The sequence below is a fragment of the Pollicipes pollicipes genome, unplaced genomic scaffold (genome assembly GCF_011947565.3).
Source record: "Pollicipes pollicipes isolate AB1234 unplaced genomic scaffold, Ppol_2.1 Scaffold_4740;HRSCAF=5597_pilon_pilon_pilon, whole genome shotgun sequence".
NCBI classification, from domain to species: domain Eukaryota; kingdom Metazoa; phylum Arthropoda; class Thecostraca; order Pollicipedomorpha; family Pollicipedidae; genus Pollicipes; species Pollicipes pollicipes.
Genome location: NW_023596545.1, coordinates 42192701 through 42205064, shown reverse-complemented (window position 1 = coordinate 42205064; position 12364 = coordinate 42192701). Strand labels below are relative to the sequence as shown.

At 62.2% G+C, this 12364-nt stretch overlaps 1 protein-coding gene and 1 long non-coding RNA gene across 2 annotated transcripts; both read right to left on the bottom strand.

Annotated features, from left to right (window-relative positions):
• Positions 1 to 548: 548 nt before the first annotated feature.
• LOC119098408 (tonsoku-like protein) lies at positions 549 to 9215 on the bottom strand. Its single transcript, XM_037221324.1, has 14 exons — positions 9185 to 9215; positions 8345 to 8465; positions 7755 to 7847; positions 7046 to 7176; positions 6522 to 6602; positions 6198 to 6317; positions 5595 to 5705; positions 3980 to 4119; positions 3311 to 3489; positions 2773 to 2951; positions 2285 to 2407; positions 1210 to 1384; positions 1005 to 1073; positions 549 to 574 (listed from the first exon to the last, which is right to left on the bottom strand). Exons 2-14 carry the CDS (start codon positions 8439 to 8441, stop codon positions 549 to 551), a joined length of 1524 nt encoding a protein of 507 aa, XP_037077219.1. The 5' UTR covers positions 8442 to 8465; positions 9185 to 9215.
• Positions 9216 to 9277: 62 nt separating this feature from the next.
• On the bottom strand, positions 9278 to 11623 carry LOC119097916 (uncharacterized). The gene is made up of 3 exons (XR_005094215.1): positions 11581 to 11623; positions 10868 to 11019; positions 9278 to 9421 (listed from the first exon to the last, which is right to left on the bottom strand). It is a non-coding gene; the product is annotated as an uncharacterized LOC119097916 (long non-coding RNA).
• Between the last annotated feature and the right edge of the window lie 741 nt (positions 11624 to 12364).

Here is a 12364-nt window from a genome sequence, read left to right as displayed (position 1 = left end):
GGCCAACACTCAACGCTGTCAGGTCGACCGGGTCACGTCAGGTCAGCAGTGGCGCAGCTCGAGCAGCACGTCTCCGTCGGCCGCGTCGGGGCACCACTCAACGCTGTCAGGTCGTCCAGGTCACGTCAGGTCAGCAATGGCGCAGCTGCAGCAGCACGTCTCTGACGGCCGCGTCGGGGCACCACTCAACGCTGTCAGGTCGCCCAGGTCACGTCGGGTCAGCAGTGACGCAGCTGCAGCAGCGCGTCTCCGTCGGCCGTGGTCGTGACGGCGGCGCGCTCTGCCCAGCGCTCCGTCCAGACGTCGCCTAGCGTCCGCAGTCTCTCCAGGCCGCCGGTGGGCAGCGTGAGCCGCTGCAGCGGCGCCGGGCCGGCCAGCGAGCGGCGCAGCGGCGTCAGCAGCGGCTCGGTCGGCAGGTCGGCGCCCGGCGGTCGACAGCCGGCCATCAGGAGCTGCGTCAGCGGGCAGGCGGCAGCCAGCGCGGGCCGCCAGCAGTGCCGCCTGAGCCTCGGCCGACAGCTGGCCGTTGTGGGAGGCATCCAGCCGGGCTAGGTGGGGCGTGTGCGTGAACGCGCTGCCGGGCAGGGGTCGGGTTATGACAAGCAGTCCTGAGGTCACCGGTCAGGTCAAAACATGCCGCCGGGCAAAGGGAGCTAGGCCAGTATGGGATCAGGTCATACCATGGCAGCAGTAGGGGCCACGCCGCACCAGAGTTGTGCACACGTGCTGAGTGCAGACCAACACGCCACTTGCTAGACATGGCCGCCGCACGGTGACGCAATGTTCATGACGTCACTCGGCGCGTCCCGACAAATCGCAGACAGCTGAGCGCGACACGGACCTGGCCAGCTGGTCGGCCTGCTCGTCGGTGAGCCCGCTGCGGCTCAGGTCGAGCTCCTGGAGGGAGCAGTCGCGGCCGCGGGCGACGAAGCGGCGCAGCGAGCCGGGCAGGCCGCGCCAGCCGGCCGCCGCCAGCCGCAGCAGCCAGTCGGGCCGCAGCCAGCGCAACAGCAGCTCGCCGCCGGCCGGCGACACGGCGTTGTGCGACAGCCGCAGCTCCGACAGGCTGCTCCCTGCAGGCGGGCAAGAGAAAGGGGCGTTAGATGCTGGCAAGCTGGACTGCTCCTCCCGTGGAGCGAGCCGACTCCACTTCACCACTTGATGGCAAAATCCTGTATCATTACCTCGCATCGAGGTGTATTTACTCACCAGCCAGGGCGAGCGCCAACGTGTCCTGGTGGGCCGACAGGTGGTGCTCGGTCAGCTGACACGAGGTCAGGTCGAGGCAGGTCAGTCGGGTCAGGCCGGCCAGCAGCGTGGCCAGGTGGGCCCCAGACGAGCTGTCCGCCAGCAAGTTGTAGCCAAGACGCAGGGTCTTGCAGGCCTGGCAACACACGGCGGTAAGTGTTGGGCGCGATAAGAGCAGGGGACAGGTCATTCGACATGATTATGGTAATTATCGAGGATACCACGCGGTGTGTTGACATGTAACGACATCACGGGACGACTCAAGCCAGTTACAATGAAGGGAAGTCAAGCACGACCGTAGTAGTAAAGTTGCATCAACCTGATAATGTACGATGAGATCATAATATACATCTTGTAACCGTAACAACACATTTTGTTACACGACGTGCATTTCATTTACAAGATGAATTTGTTAAATATGATATGACACCTTTTCGCTAATACTGAGCTTGTTACACTATCTTCTCAACTGAATATGCTCAGGCCACCATACCGTTGCGCTGCTCGCAGTCAGGACAATTGGTGCCAATGGGGAAGGTCTGCGCGCCGCCGTGACAAGACTCATCTGCGATTTGCCAGCCACAGAAAAACAATCGCCAGCAGCCTCCCATTGTCGCTGTTGGCGCAGGCACGGTACACACAAAGTGTTCCGTCCAGCTGACCATACCTGGAGAGCACCGACCCGGTGTTCCGTCCAGCTGACCGTACCTGAAGAGCACCGGCTCGGTGTTCCGTCCAGCTGACTGTACCCGAAGAGCACCGGCCCGGTGTTCCGTCCAGCTGACTGTACCTGAAGAACACCGGCCCGGTGTTCCGTCCAGCTGACTGTACCTGAAGAGCACCGGCCCGATGTTCCGTCCAGCTGACTGTACCTGAAGAACACCGGCCCAGTGTTTCGTCCAGCTGACCGTACTTCAAGAGTACCGGCCCGGTGTTCCGTCTAGCTGACTGTACCTGAAGAGCACCGGCCCAGTGTTTCGTCCAGCTGACTGTACCTGAAGAACACCGGCCCGGTGTTCCGTCCAGCTGACTGTACCTGAAGAGCAGCGGCCTCGCCGACCGCGGCCGCTACGTGACCGAGGCCGGCTGACGTCATCTTGACACAGGTCAGGTCAAGAGTGTCGAGACCGGTCAGGTGGGGCAGAGCTGAGCTGAGTTCCTGCGGCCGTGCAGAGAGCGCGCAGGTCAGGTGGGGGAATGGCGGCGAGCACATTGAACATGAAGGGAAGTGCAGAACTGAACTACTGTGGTCATGAAGAACTCACACCAGTGAAGTGAAGGGTGAGCATATCGAGCAACTGGACAATACATCGCTCAGCCACCCAGCTGATGTTAAGGTCACACCAAGGTTCATCAAAATGCCGTTCGAACAAAAAAGGACACATTAAATCCACCTGCATCCCGCGCAAAATGACGATTGTGTTGCAAAACATCGACAAGCACTTCCAATCCACCCCTCATGCCTCTGATTCTTTTGTCAAAGACTTCACCGAGCAGCGCCACCAATGCCGCTACTCCACCCACCTGCACGCCCTCATCGCCGAGCGGATTGCCGGCGAGGTCGAGCTGCGTGATACAGTTGTAGCGCTGGGTGGCGCGTAGAACAGGCCGCAGCCTCGCCGGCGTCAGGCGGACGTCAGCCAAGTCCAGACGGCCAGAGCCCTGGCAGAGGGCGAGGCGAGATGCCACAGTCCCGATGGCGCCTGTCCAGAGGTCATATAGAGGTTACATAGGGTCGAAAGAGGTCAGTCAGGCCCAGTTGGGAGTAGCCGACGTCCAGAGCAGACCTGTCCAGATGTCAGAAAAGGGCCAGGTCCAGATCCGGTAATCCGTTCCGACTCTGGCGCCAGAACAACCAGTTACGATCCAGACAACGCGTCTGCAGGAGTCCAAGGAAGGTCAGACGAGTCATGATAATGGTGATGTGTAGCTCACGCCGGCCGCGACATGTTAACACGACCCCGAGTCAGCACCAACCACATCAGCCAACACCTGCAACAACTACCACGCCTAACGATCCCGCTTCCCTCCCTCCGCCTGCCTCCCCACAGGCGCGGCTCACGTGCGTTCAGCAGCCCGCAGGCCGCACTGTAGCGCTCGGTCAGCGGCGGCCGCTCCCAGCTGATGACGCGGCTGCTGATGACGTCATCCTGGCCGCGGACCAGTCCGCTGACGGCGTCGTCCAGCGTGAGCAGAGCGCCGTCCTTCAGCAGCTCCAGAGAGGGACGCAGCAGAAACTGCCTGTGCGCGGATGTACGTCGGTCGCAGGCAGCGTGGCAGACACGGGAAGGCGGGAGCAGTGTCGTCGGACTCGATTGTGAAAGCGAGCGAACAGGGCGCGCATGCGAACGCCGTGCCGTGGCGACGAGCCGTGAAAGCCGGCAGTTAGAGGCGCACGAGGACACGACTCCTTTGCAGGAAAATGGAACAGAAGTTAAGTGGCGCTGTTGATGGTGCATCCATCTAGCTAATCAACCAGTTCAAGTTACACAACTATTGTAAATAGGGCGACAGGCCTATCCCGGCGAGTCTTTGGAGTAGCCAGCGATGCACCACATACTATCTGCGTTATCACGTATCAGTTGACGACGCAGCGATTACTATCTTAAGACTAGAGCAGCATAGCCCCAGCCCTCCGCCTATCCTCAACAACAGAGCGGTGGCCAGTGTCACCCGAGGCGGACCTTGCTTCATGACTCGGCCGCGTCGGCGCGCGCGCCAGCCAACTCGCCTGTAGTATCTGTCGGCGGCCTGCCGGGCGAGCCAGGCGACGGTGGGCGGCGGCTCGTCGCCGACCGGCGCCGGCAAGGGCACCAGCAGACGGTCCCGCTCCACCTCCACGATTACACGCACGCTGGGCGTCGGCCACCCCTGCCGGCCGCCAACGGAGGCGGGTCAGATCACAGCGACAGACACGCAGCGGGGCGGGATTGACCGAAGCCGGGGGGGGGGGGGGGGCACAAGTTACCACCAGCCGGCGGGGCAGGAGTGACCGCCGGCCGGAGGGACAGGAGTGACCGCCCGCCGGAGAGGCCACGGAGCAGCCCAGCCAGATCGAAGACCCGCAGGATTGACCTGCGGACCTGCGGGATCTGCAGCGCTGGCCGTGGCAGCTGTGTGGGGCCACACGGAGCCAGGGGGTCAGCGGTCAGGGGCCAATGCGGGCGCGCTGGGTGCGACGGTGCGACGAGGGGAGCTGCACCGGAGCCAGGGGCGCCTGGCGCCTGTGACCGTCGTATGCCGTGCGCCGCGTATGTCTCCTCACGGCCCGCGCCAATGTCCGCTGCCGGACTAGTCGCCCCGCGACCGGACCCAGCAGAAGACAGCGCTGCGCGTCCTGGCGGAGGAGCACGGAACAACATCAACCGCCCACAAAATTTACACTTGTTTATATGCATACATAACTTAGCTACACCTGGCCAGGCGGCAAAAACCTGAATGTTTACAGCACATTGAGCGTTTTGTCAAACTTCGGTAGCTTACGCGCGTCAAATAGTTCGACGAACTTTTGTGGCGCGCGGCGTATCTATTTGCCGCGGGAAACACGCTGTCTTCCCCAATGTGCGAGTATGGTTTTTGTTTGCTACGTTTGGCCCGGGCGCTCGTTCCGGACATCCGCGCAGGACGATAAGTAGAGGGCGGCCCATCAAACACGCCAACCCCGTCGGAGTAAGGGCACATTCAGACAGTACAGTGACAGTAACAGTCGGCTGTCGGAGTGACAGTGAGGCGGACACGGTGTTGGGAAAGCATGTCGACGTGGCATGCCGACGGCTGGGGGCTCGGCGCCTACACCTCGGCAAAGTGTAAGCCCGGTGGAAGAATCGCCCACCCTTCAGCGATTATTCGAGATCCTCGGCCCTTTCTATGTTTGATGGCCTCGCGTTGTATAAATACACATTAAAGAAGGGAACGTTTTGTGATGATGAACTTACGTACCCGCACATTATTTCCGATCCGTTACATGTCGCGCAAGTCTTCCGTGCTTGCATGGTATCATAGTAATTAGCATATATAATACACAAATATGTCGCTAATGTGTTTCGTTGAATGGCGTCTGACCTGTGGGTATCTCGTGACTGCCATTTGGCGTCGGTGAGAAATCCGTCGGGTGAGCATGACAGTATCGCTGAGAAATGAGGAGCCGGTGCTCCTACTTACGCAGACGGCCTGTATGTCAGATGCCGCCCCCGTAACACTCCTTTAAGGTAGCAGCTTATTATCACCCGCCACCTATCAGACGCCAACAACAGCCATGACCGCCCAGTCTCAACAGCCGACCTACACCTACAGAGCAACACGCAGCTGACGCGAGAGGCGGGCCGGGCTGGACGCGCGCGCCTGACCTTGTCGCCGGCGCCGCCAGTGCGGTGCACCTTGGAGGGCAGGGTCGGCGACGGACTGCCGGACGGCGAGCGGTCCGGCGAGGGACCGGTCTCGGCCGGCCGCTGGCTGCGCTGCCGACACACACAGAGGCCACCACAGGTCAGACGCAGGCGCAGTGCACCGGCCATAGCCTTGTGTTCTGGAGAGCGAGCCACGAGTATTGCGGGTGGGCGTGCAACAAAGCAGGGCTTACACCACAGCAGCCCCAAGTACAACGCACGACACGGGACATACACGAGCACAGTCAGTAGATTAACATAAGACAAACTGGCAGATGTCGAACAACAGCGCCGCATTAAGCATGGTATTGCAGCCATTCAATGGCACACAAGTTGAGCACTACACAGATATACTGCCAAACGCCATGCAGATAAAACATGCGTTGGCATGCGTTGACTTTCCGCGAATAAACATCACGATCATCAGACACACACGCACAATGTGTGAACTGCGAGCCTACATTACACACTCTCCGCGACCGGTTGGCGGGGCCGTACCGTGCCAGCGGCCGTCACCGCCCACAGCCTGCCGGCTGCGTCCAAGCGGCGCCGGCCGTCGCTCACCATAACCAGTGGCGTTAGCTGGCTCTGTCGGGAGCGCCTCCGTTTTCGCGGCGGCCGTGGCGGCCGCGGCGCCGGCGGCACGTCGGCAGCGTCGTCGCTGGTCGGCTCCTCGATCACCACCTCCGGCTCGGGCGGCGGCGGTGAGTCGGGCCCGCTGCTGCCTGGGCGGCCGTCGACCGGCGGCGGCGGCAGCAGTGGCGACCGGGGCGCCGCCGCTGCGCCGCCGCCGGCCAGCAGCGGCGATACGGGCCGCGTGCGGCCGCGACCGGAAGAGAAAACAGGCGAGCGGCGGCGGCGGCGGCGGCGGCCAGGCATCGCCGCTACGTCCTCCTCCAGCCACTGGTAGGCAGCCTCGTCCACCAGGCTGGCGCGCGGCCCGGTGGGCCTCGAGCGCCGGCCGCCGCGCTGCAGACGGCGCCGGTCGTCAGGGGAAGATCGAGCAAGACCATCGTACGCTGCACGGTGCGCTAGAGGTCACTGGGCAAAGCCTGGTTACCGGGGAGATCGGCACAACAGACAGAAACCAGCCATGGAAATATCAGGGTGGTTACACGAACTCCGAAAATGGGAATACGAACACAGTTAATGGTAATGCGCCATGTTTTTCAAGATATTTTTCTCCGACAAATCAGGCGCACGTAAAAGACAAGCTGCTGCACTTGCCCACGCGCATATATATTCACTTAGCCGAGCGAATTAGTCGAACCGAAACTTAAACCGAGTCACATTTGTTGCGAGGGTGACTGCAGAAACAGACCCACAACTGGTCAGCCATCCGGGCATCTCCCGCGGCCGGCACGGCGCACGCAGCCCGGCCGGCCGCGCCGAGGGCGCGCGTGGGGCCTCACCCGGCCTGGTGAGGGAGCGGTGACGGCCGAGCGTCCGACACCGCGGATGGCGCGCCGGTAGGCGACCGTCGGGTCCTCCTCCTTCTCCTCCCCGTCCGAGACCACCACTGCTGCAGGGCTGCCCGGGGATGCTGCCGTGCAGCAGGCAAGGCGTCACTAAGCCGACAGCGACGCGTCAGTACGGACCACGGCGTCGGACATAGCAGCACGTCGGCACGGACCACGGCGTCTGCACAGTGGCGGGCACTGAGACGGCAGCGACGTGTCAGCACGGACCACGGCGTCCGCGCAGCGGCCGGGACTAAGCCGGCAGCGGGCGTGCACGGACGAAGAGATGGCAACAATCCATGCTGGCGCCGTCCGATGCTATAAAGCCACAAACCAAACGAGCACCCATCGCCGCGTCGTGAGAGATACAGACGGAGGCACGCGCACAAGCAAGGTACCGACGCTACACACCTTATCGCTCACCTCACCTTACAAAACTGCCCCAGCAATGTTTCTCAGAGGCCGCTCCCATTCCCGAGGTCAGGCTACCCCCCCCCCCCCCCCCCCTACCTCCCCCAACAAGGTTCCCAGGTCTCCACATATGACGTGTGCTTAAAAGAAGAGCACGGAGCACGCCATCGCACACCCTTGTATGGAGCGCAAGCAACTGCACAGGCCATGTTGGCGTTCAGGGGCGCAGCCCGTCACGCACCGGACCTACCGGGGTCGTCGGTTGGGCCGGAGGTGCCGGACGTGCGCACCGACGGCGAGCTCTGCAGGCGGCGGCTGGGAGAGGTCGGCACCGGTTGACCCGCTGCGCGGCGGTCCAGGCTATCAGTCACAGCCACGCTCTCACCCGCGCCTCACTGACCAGGGTGGCGCGACAGGGGACAAGGCACCGGCCCCATGCTTCACACGGGAGGGACGCGCTGCTGGGAAGGACGAACACTGCACCGAAATGGCACTGAGTGGAACAGTAGATGCTGCAATGCAATTAGCTACGCCCGCGGTCCTGGTATCAGGCACCGAACACCGACGGCAGCAACAGCTCGCTTGAGCGAATTGCCGAATCTCTTCAACGCCGTTGGAGTGCTGTGCCAAACAGGACACTGGGCGGCAGCTTACCCGTGTGTGTCATTGGGCTTTACAACGCACTCAGCTGCTGAGGCTATATGGCGTCGCCTGCCTCTCACCCTGGCAGGAAGGGCAGGCACCGCGGGGAATCGAACCCCGTACCTCTGGTTTCCCAGATGTGCGGCGGTTAACGCAGACACGTTAACCACTACACTACCGGCGCCCCCGGCGGCTTACCCTTTCTCAGAGCTTCCTTCATCTCGTCCTCCAGCTGTCTGATGTCCGCCAGTTCATCCGGCGTTAGCCTGACATCCAGGTTGGCACGGTAGGCCATGAGGTACTCCAGAGGCGTTTCGCCCTGTCACGACGATACACGACTTTTACCACATTTGAAAGGTGCGGGTAAGTCGACGGAGACAGGACAAAGACCACCTCCAAGCACGAAGGGTGAACAGCCCTTTTGTACACTCCGGCAGACTGAACTACACGATGCGCGTAGATGTGCCAGCTGTAAGAAAAATTCCCTGTTTGAGTTGCATCCTTCAATAGCCACGAGATAAACTTCATACAGTGAGGCTATGGCAGTAGTCATGACCACAACAGTGCTGGATTACACATGCTGCGGCGTTGTTTTCCCACAAGTTGTTCACCTTTGATCAGTGTAAGAGTTGATAAGGGCATTGCGCGATGCGATTCCACAAAGGCTGAGTATCAGCTTGCCACTACTACTCCTTGCGCACTTCTTACCAGTAATGCTTCCGATTTTTTCCCGCGTCCCTCGGGCAGATAGCAACGCCATTGACCAACAGAACTAACCACACCAAAATAACCCGAACATGTTTCTGACGGATAATGTCAAGGCACGCCTCTTCTTGGAGTCCGCGTTCCAAACAAGCTGGAGCACGCCAAAACGCTGCCAAATAGGTTTCCTCCCGCCTTCCACCTTCCAAGCCCACGCGTCACGACGGTATCGCCTTCACGATGGCATTCACCAGCGTCAGAGACTGGACCCCAAACGACCCTGGCGACCGCCGCGCCGAGACAGGTGCCCTGCAGCTGGCACGCCGCGCAGCCCACCTGCTGGTTGGTGGCCGCCGGGCTGGCGCCAGCTTCCATCAAGAGGCGCGCCACCTCCAGGTGTCCGTTGCCAGCAGCGTCGTGCAGCGGAGTGGTGCCGCCGCAGTGCTGGCCGCCCGGGTCGCCGACGCGCGCGCCGTGCTGTAGCAGTAGGCGCACCACCTCCAGGTGGCCGAAGTTGGCCGCCTCGTGCAGAGGCAACCAGCCGGAGTGGTCCCGCGCGTTCACCGGGTGACCCTGGGGACGGGAGAGGCATCAGACCGACAGCAGGCCATCGGCCGGCCCTGACGACGGGGAGGGGGGGGGGGGAGGCAGCCAGCCGGAGTGGTCCCGCGCGTTCACCGGGTGACCCTGGGGACGGGAGAGGCATCAGACCGACAGCAGGCCATCGGCCGGCCCTGACGACGGGGAGGGGGGGGGGGGGGGAGGCAGTCAGCCGGAATGGTCCCGAGCGTTCACCGGGTGACCCTGGGGGCGGGGGAGGCATCAGGACGACAGCAGGCCATTGGCCGGCCCTGGCGACGGGGGGGGGGGGGGGAGGCGCTCAGGCCGGGTGTCGCAGGGAAGAGGATCGGGAGGATCGCAGGTAAACCTGAGGGGAGCACCAGACCTGATGATTTAAACAACAGAGGAAGACCGGGTGAGCCGCTGCAAACCAAGTATCGCCAACTGGAGCTTCAAGCGATCCTCAGCAGACACACGACACCACCAAACACAAGTCCCCAGTCAGCTCCTCCGGCGGCACGCCGACGTACGAATCGGGCGACCGCTGGTCTAATGTATAAGGTCCTACCGCCAGCAGCCTGGCGGTAGGACCTAGCTCTACCCGCAGGCAGGCGGGAACAACCTACCAACTGCAGCAGCCAGGACACCCAAAGACTGAAGACTGAAGCAGCTGGGACACTCAGCAAATGCAGCGGCTCGGACACCCACAAACTGTGGCAGCCGGGACACCCATTGATTGCATCAGCTGGGACACCCAACGACTGTATCAGCCGGAATACCCACCGACTGCAGCGGCCGGAACACCCACAGACTGCAGCAGCCGGGATACCCACAGACTGAAACAGCCGGGACAATCACCAGCTGCAGCAGCCAGGACACCCAAAGACTGTAGCAGCCGGGACAATCACCAACTGTAGCAGTCGGGACACCTACCAGCTGCAGCAGCTGGGACACCCACCAGCCGCAGCAGCCAGGACACCCACCGACTGCAGCAGCCGGGACACCCACCGACTGTAGCAGTCGGGACATCCACTGGCTGCAGCAGCCGGGACACCCGCCGACTGCAGCAGCCGAGACACCCACCGACTGCAGCAGCCAGGACACCCACCGACTGCAGCAGCCGGGACACCCACTGGCTGCAGTAGCCGGGACACCCACTGACTGCAGCAGCTGGGACACCCACTGACTGCAGCAGCCGGGACACTCACTGGCTGCAGCAGCCGGGACACCCACTGGCTGCAGCAGCCGGGACACCCACCGACTGGACCAGCCGGGACACCCACCGACTGCAGCAGCCGGGACACCCACCGACTGCAGCAGCCGGGACACCCACCGACTGCAGCAGCCAGGACACCCGCCGACTGCAGCAGCCGGGACACCCACCGACTGCAGCAGCCGGGACACCCACCAACCGCAGCAGCCGGGACACCCACCGACTGCAGCAGCCGGGACACCCACCGACTGCAGCAGCCGGGCCGCCTGCTTCAGCTTGCCCTGCATGCAGGCCACGTGCAGGTGCGTCTCGCCCTTGTTGTTGCGCCAGAGGTTGCGCGCCGGGCGTGCTCGCCGCGGTCGCTCCGGGTCCGCGTCCTCCGAGTCGGAGCTCAGGCCTGCCGTCAGATGGCGCCGTCAGAGGGCGCTGCGGCTCCAGGCGCCGCGTCACATGAGCGCCTGGCAGGTCAAAACTCCCAGGCCGCAAGTGCAGCACGGTGGCAATAACTCGCAGCACACGGGGTGTCGCACACCCGCTGGGTGAGCAATTATTCGTCATCGCTTTCATGGAACACCACATGGTTCGAAGCAATCGCACAATGCAGAACGCTCAAAACTTGCTTTACGTGATGACGAACATGTCGGCGCAAATGAGCTTGTGATCAAGCGCCTTCTTCTGTTGCATGTCAGAAATGTCATGCAGGTCAACGGCAAGGAAAGCCCGGTTCACCTCATGCTATCCCTTTCGGGCCAGTTCTTTATCCGCAAGCTAATTAGCTGAATGCCACTACCTCTGACGTCACCGGTAGTCGCGTCACAAAGGGTCCTATACGGAGATCCCGTAGTTCGTGTGTGATGTGTAACTGGCGACCCCACCACAAATCCGTAGTGCGTAAAAAGCTATAGCCGAGGTAACAGGTGCAAGCCAGCAGAACCAACAGCCGAGGCCGCGCCCTAACCTTCCAGGTGGTCTAGGTCGATGGACTCGCTGCCCGAGCCGTCGTCCTCCGGCTCGGAGGAGTCCTCCTGACTGTCGTGCCTCCCGTCGAAGTCCTCGGGCAGGCGGTCACAGCGCAGCGCCAGCGCCAGATCGCGGCGCACGCGCGCTGAGGGTCGGACGGGGAGCCGCGGTCAGGCGCCCGACCACGGCGCCGCGTCCGCAGACACGCCGCTGTCGGCCGGCCACATGATAACGGCTGGACGGGCTATGCACTGTTTATATGTTGGTTATGGTGGACTGGAGGGAAGGAGCGGCGAACACAGCGTCGTCGCTAACATGAGATGAACAACTGCGCAGCCGCGCTCTGCTATTTAGATCAGTCACAAGAGCATTACCAACACGCTGAACGAATGTCAATGTCTCGCCAACATAAGGAGAGCGATAATTTTGGGGGGTTTCAAAGTTGTGTCGCCCACGTTATATGGATGGAACCCATATGGAGCAAGGGGTGTATTGTCAAGACCTGACTAAGCTAAGCGATCGCTCCGTCCACACGAAATGCCCCCTACTATTGGGGACAGACCTTCGTCCTCTAGCAGACCGTGTTCGCGGTACGTCTCAGCCATGTCCTGCAGCGCAGACGCCCGCAGTCGGGGCAGGCCGGCCAGGCACGCCTCGTCCGCCGCCTGGCGGTAAAACTCGCAAATAGAGCCGACGTCGCCGCCCATAGAGAGCTCTAGGCTCGCCAGGTTCAACAGCGTCTTGCAGACCTGCCGAATCATGGGACTGTCAAATCAGAGCGT

Excerpts from the sequence above, each read along its gene's own strand:
- LOC119098408 (XM_037221324.1), bottom strand. The coding sequence starts at position 8,441 with ATGGCCTACCGTGCCAACCTGGATGTCAGGCTAACGCCGGATGAACTG. Across the intron at positions 6,318-6,521 it reads ACCAGTGGCTGGAGGAGGAC|GTGGTGATCGAGGAGCCGAC; the intron begins GTAGCGGCGATG and ends CCCGAGCCGGAG. Across the intron at positions 2,408-2,772 it reads TCGGCGATGAGGGCGTGCAG|GAACTCAGCTCAGCTCTGCC; the intron begins GTGGGTGGAGTA and ends GCACGGCCGCAG.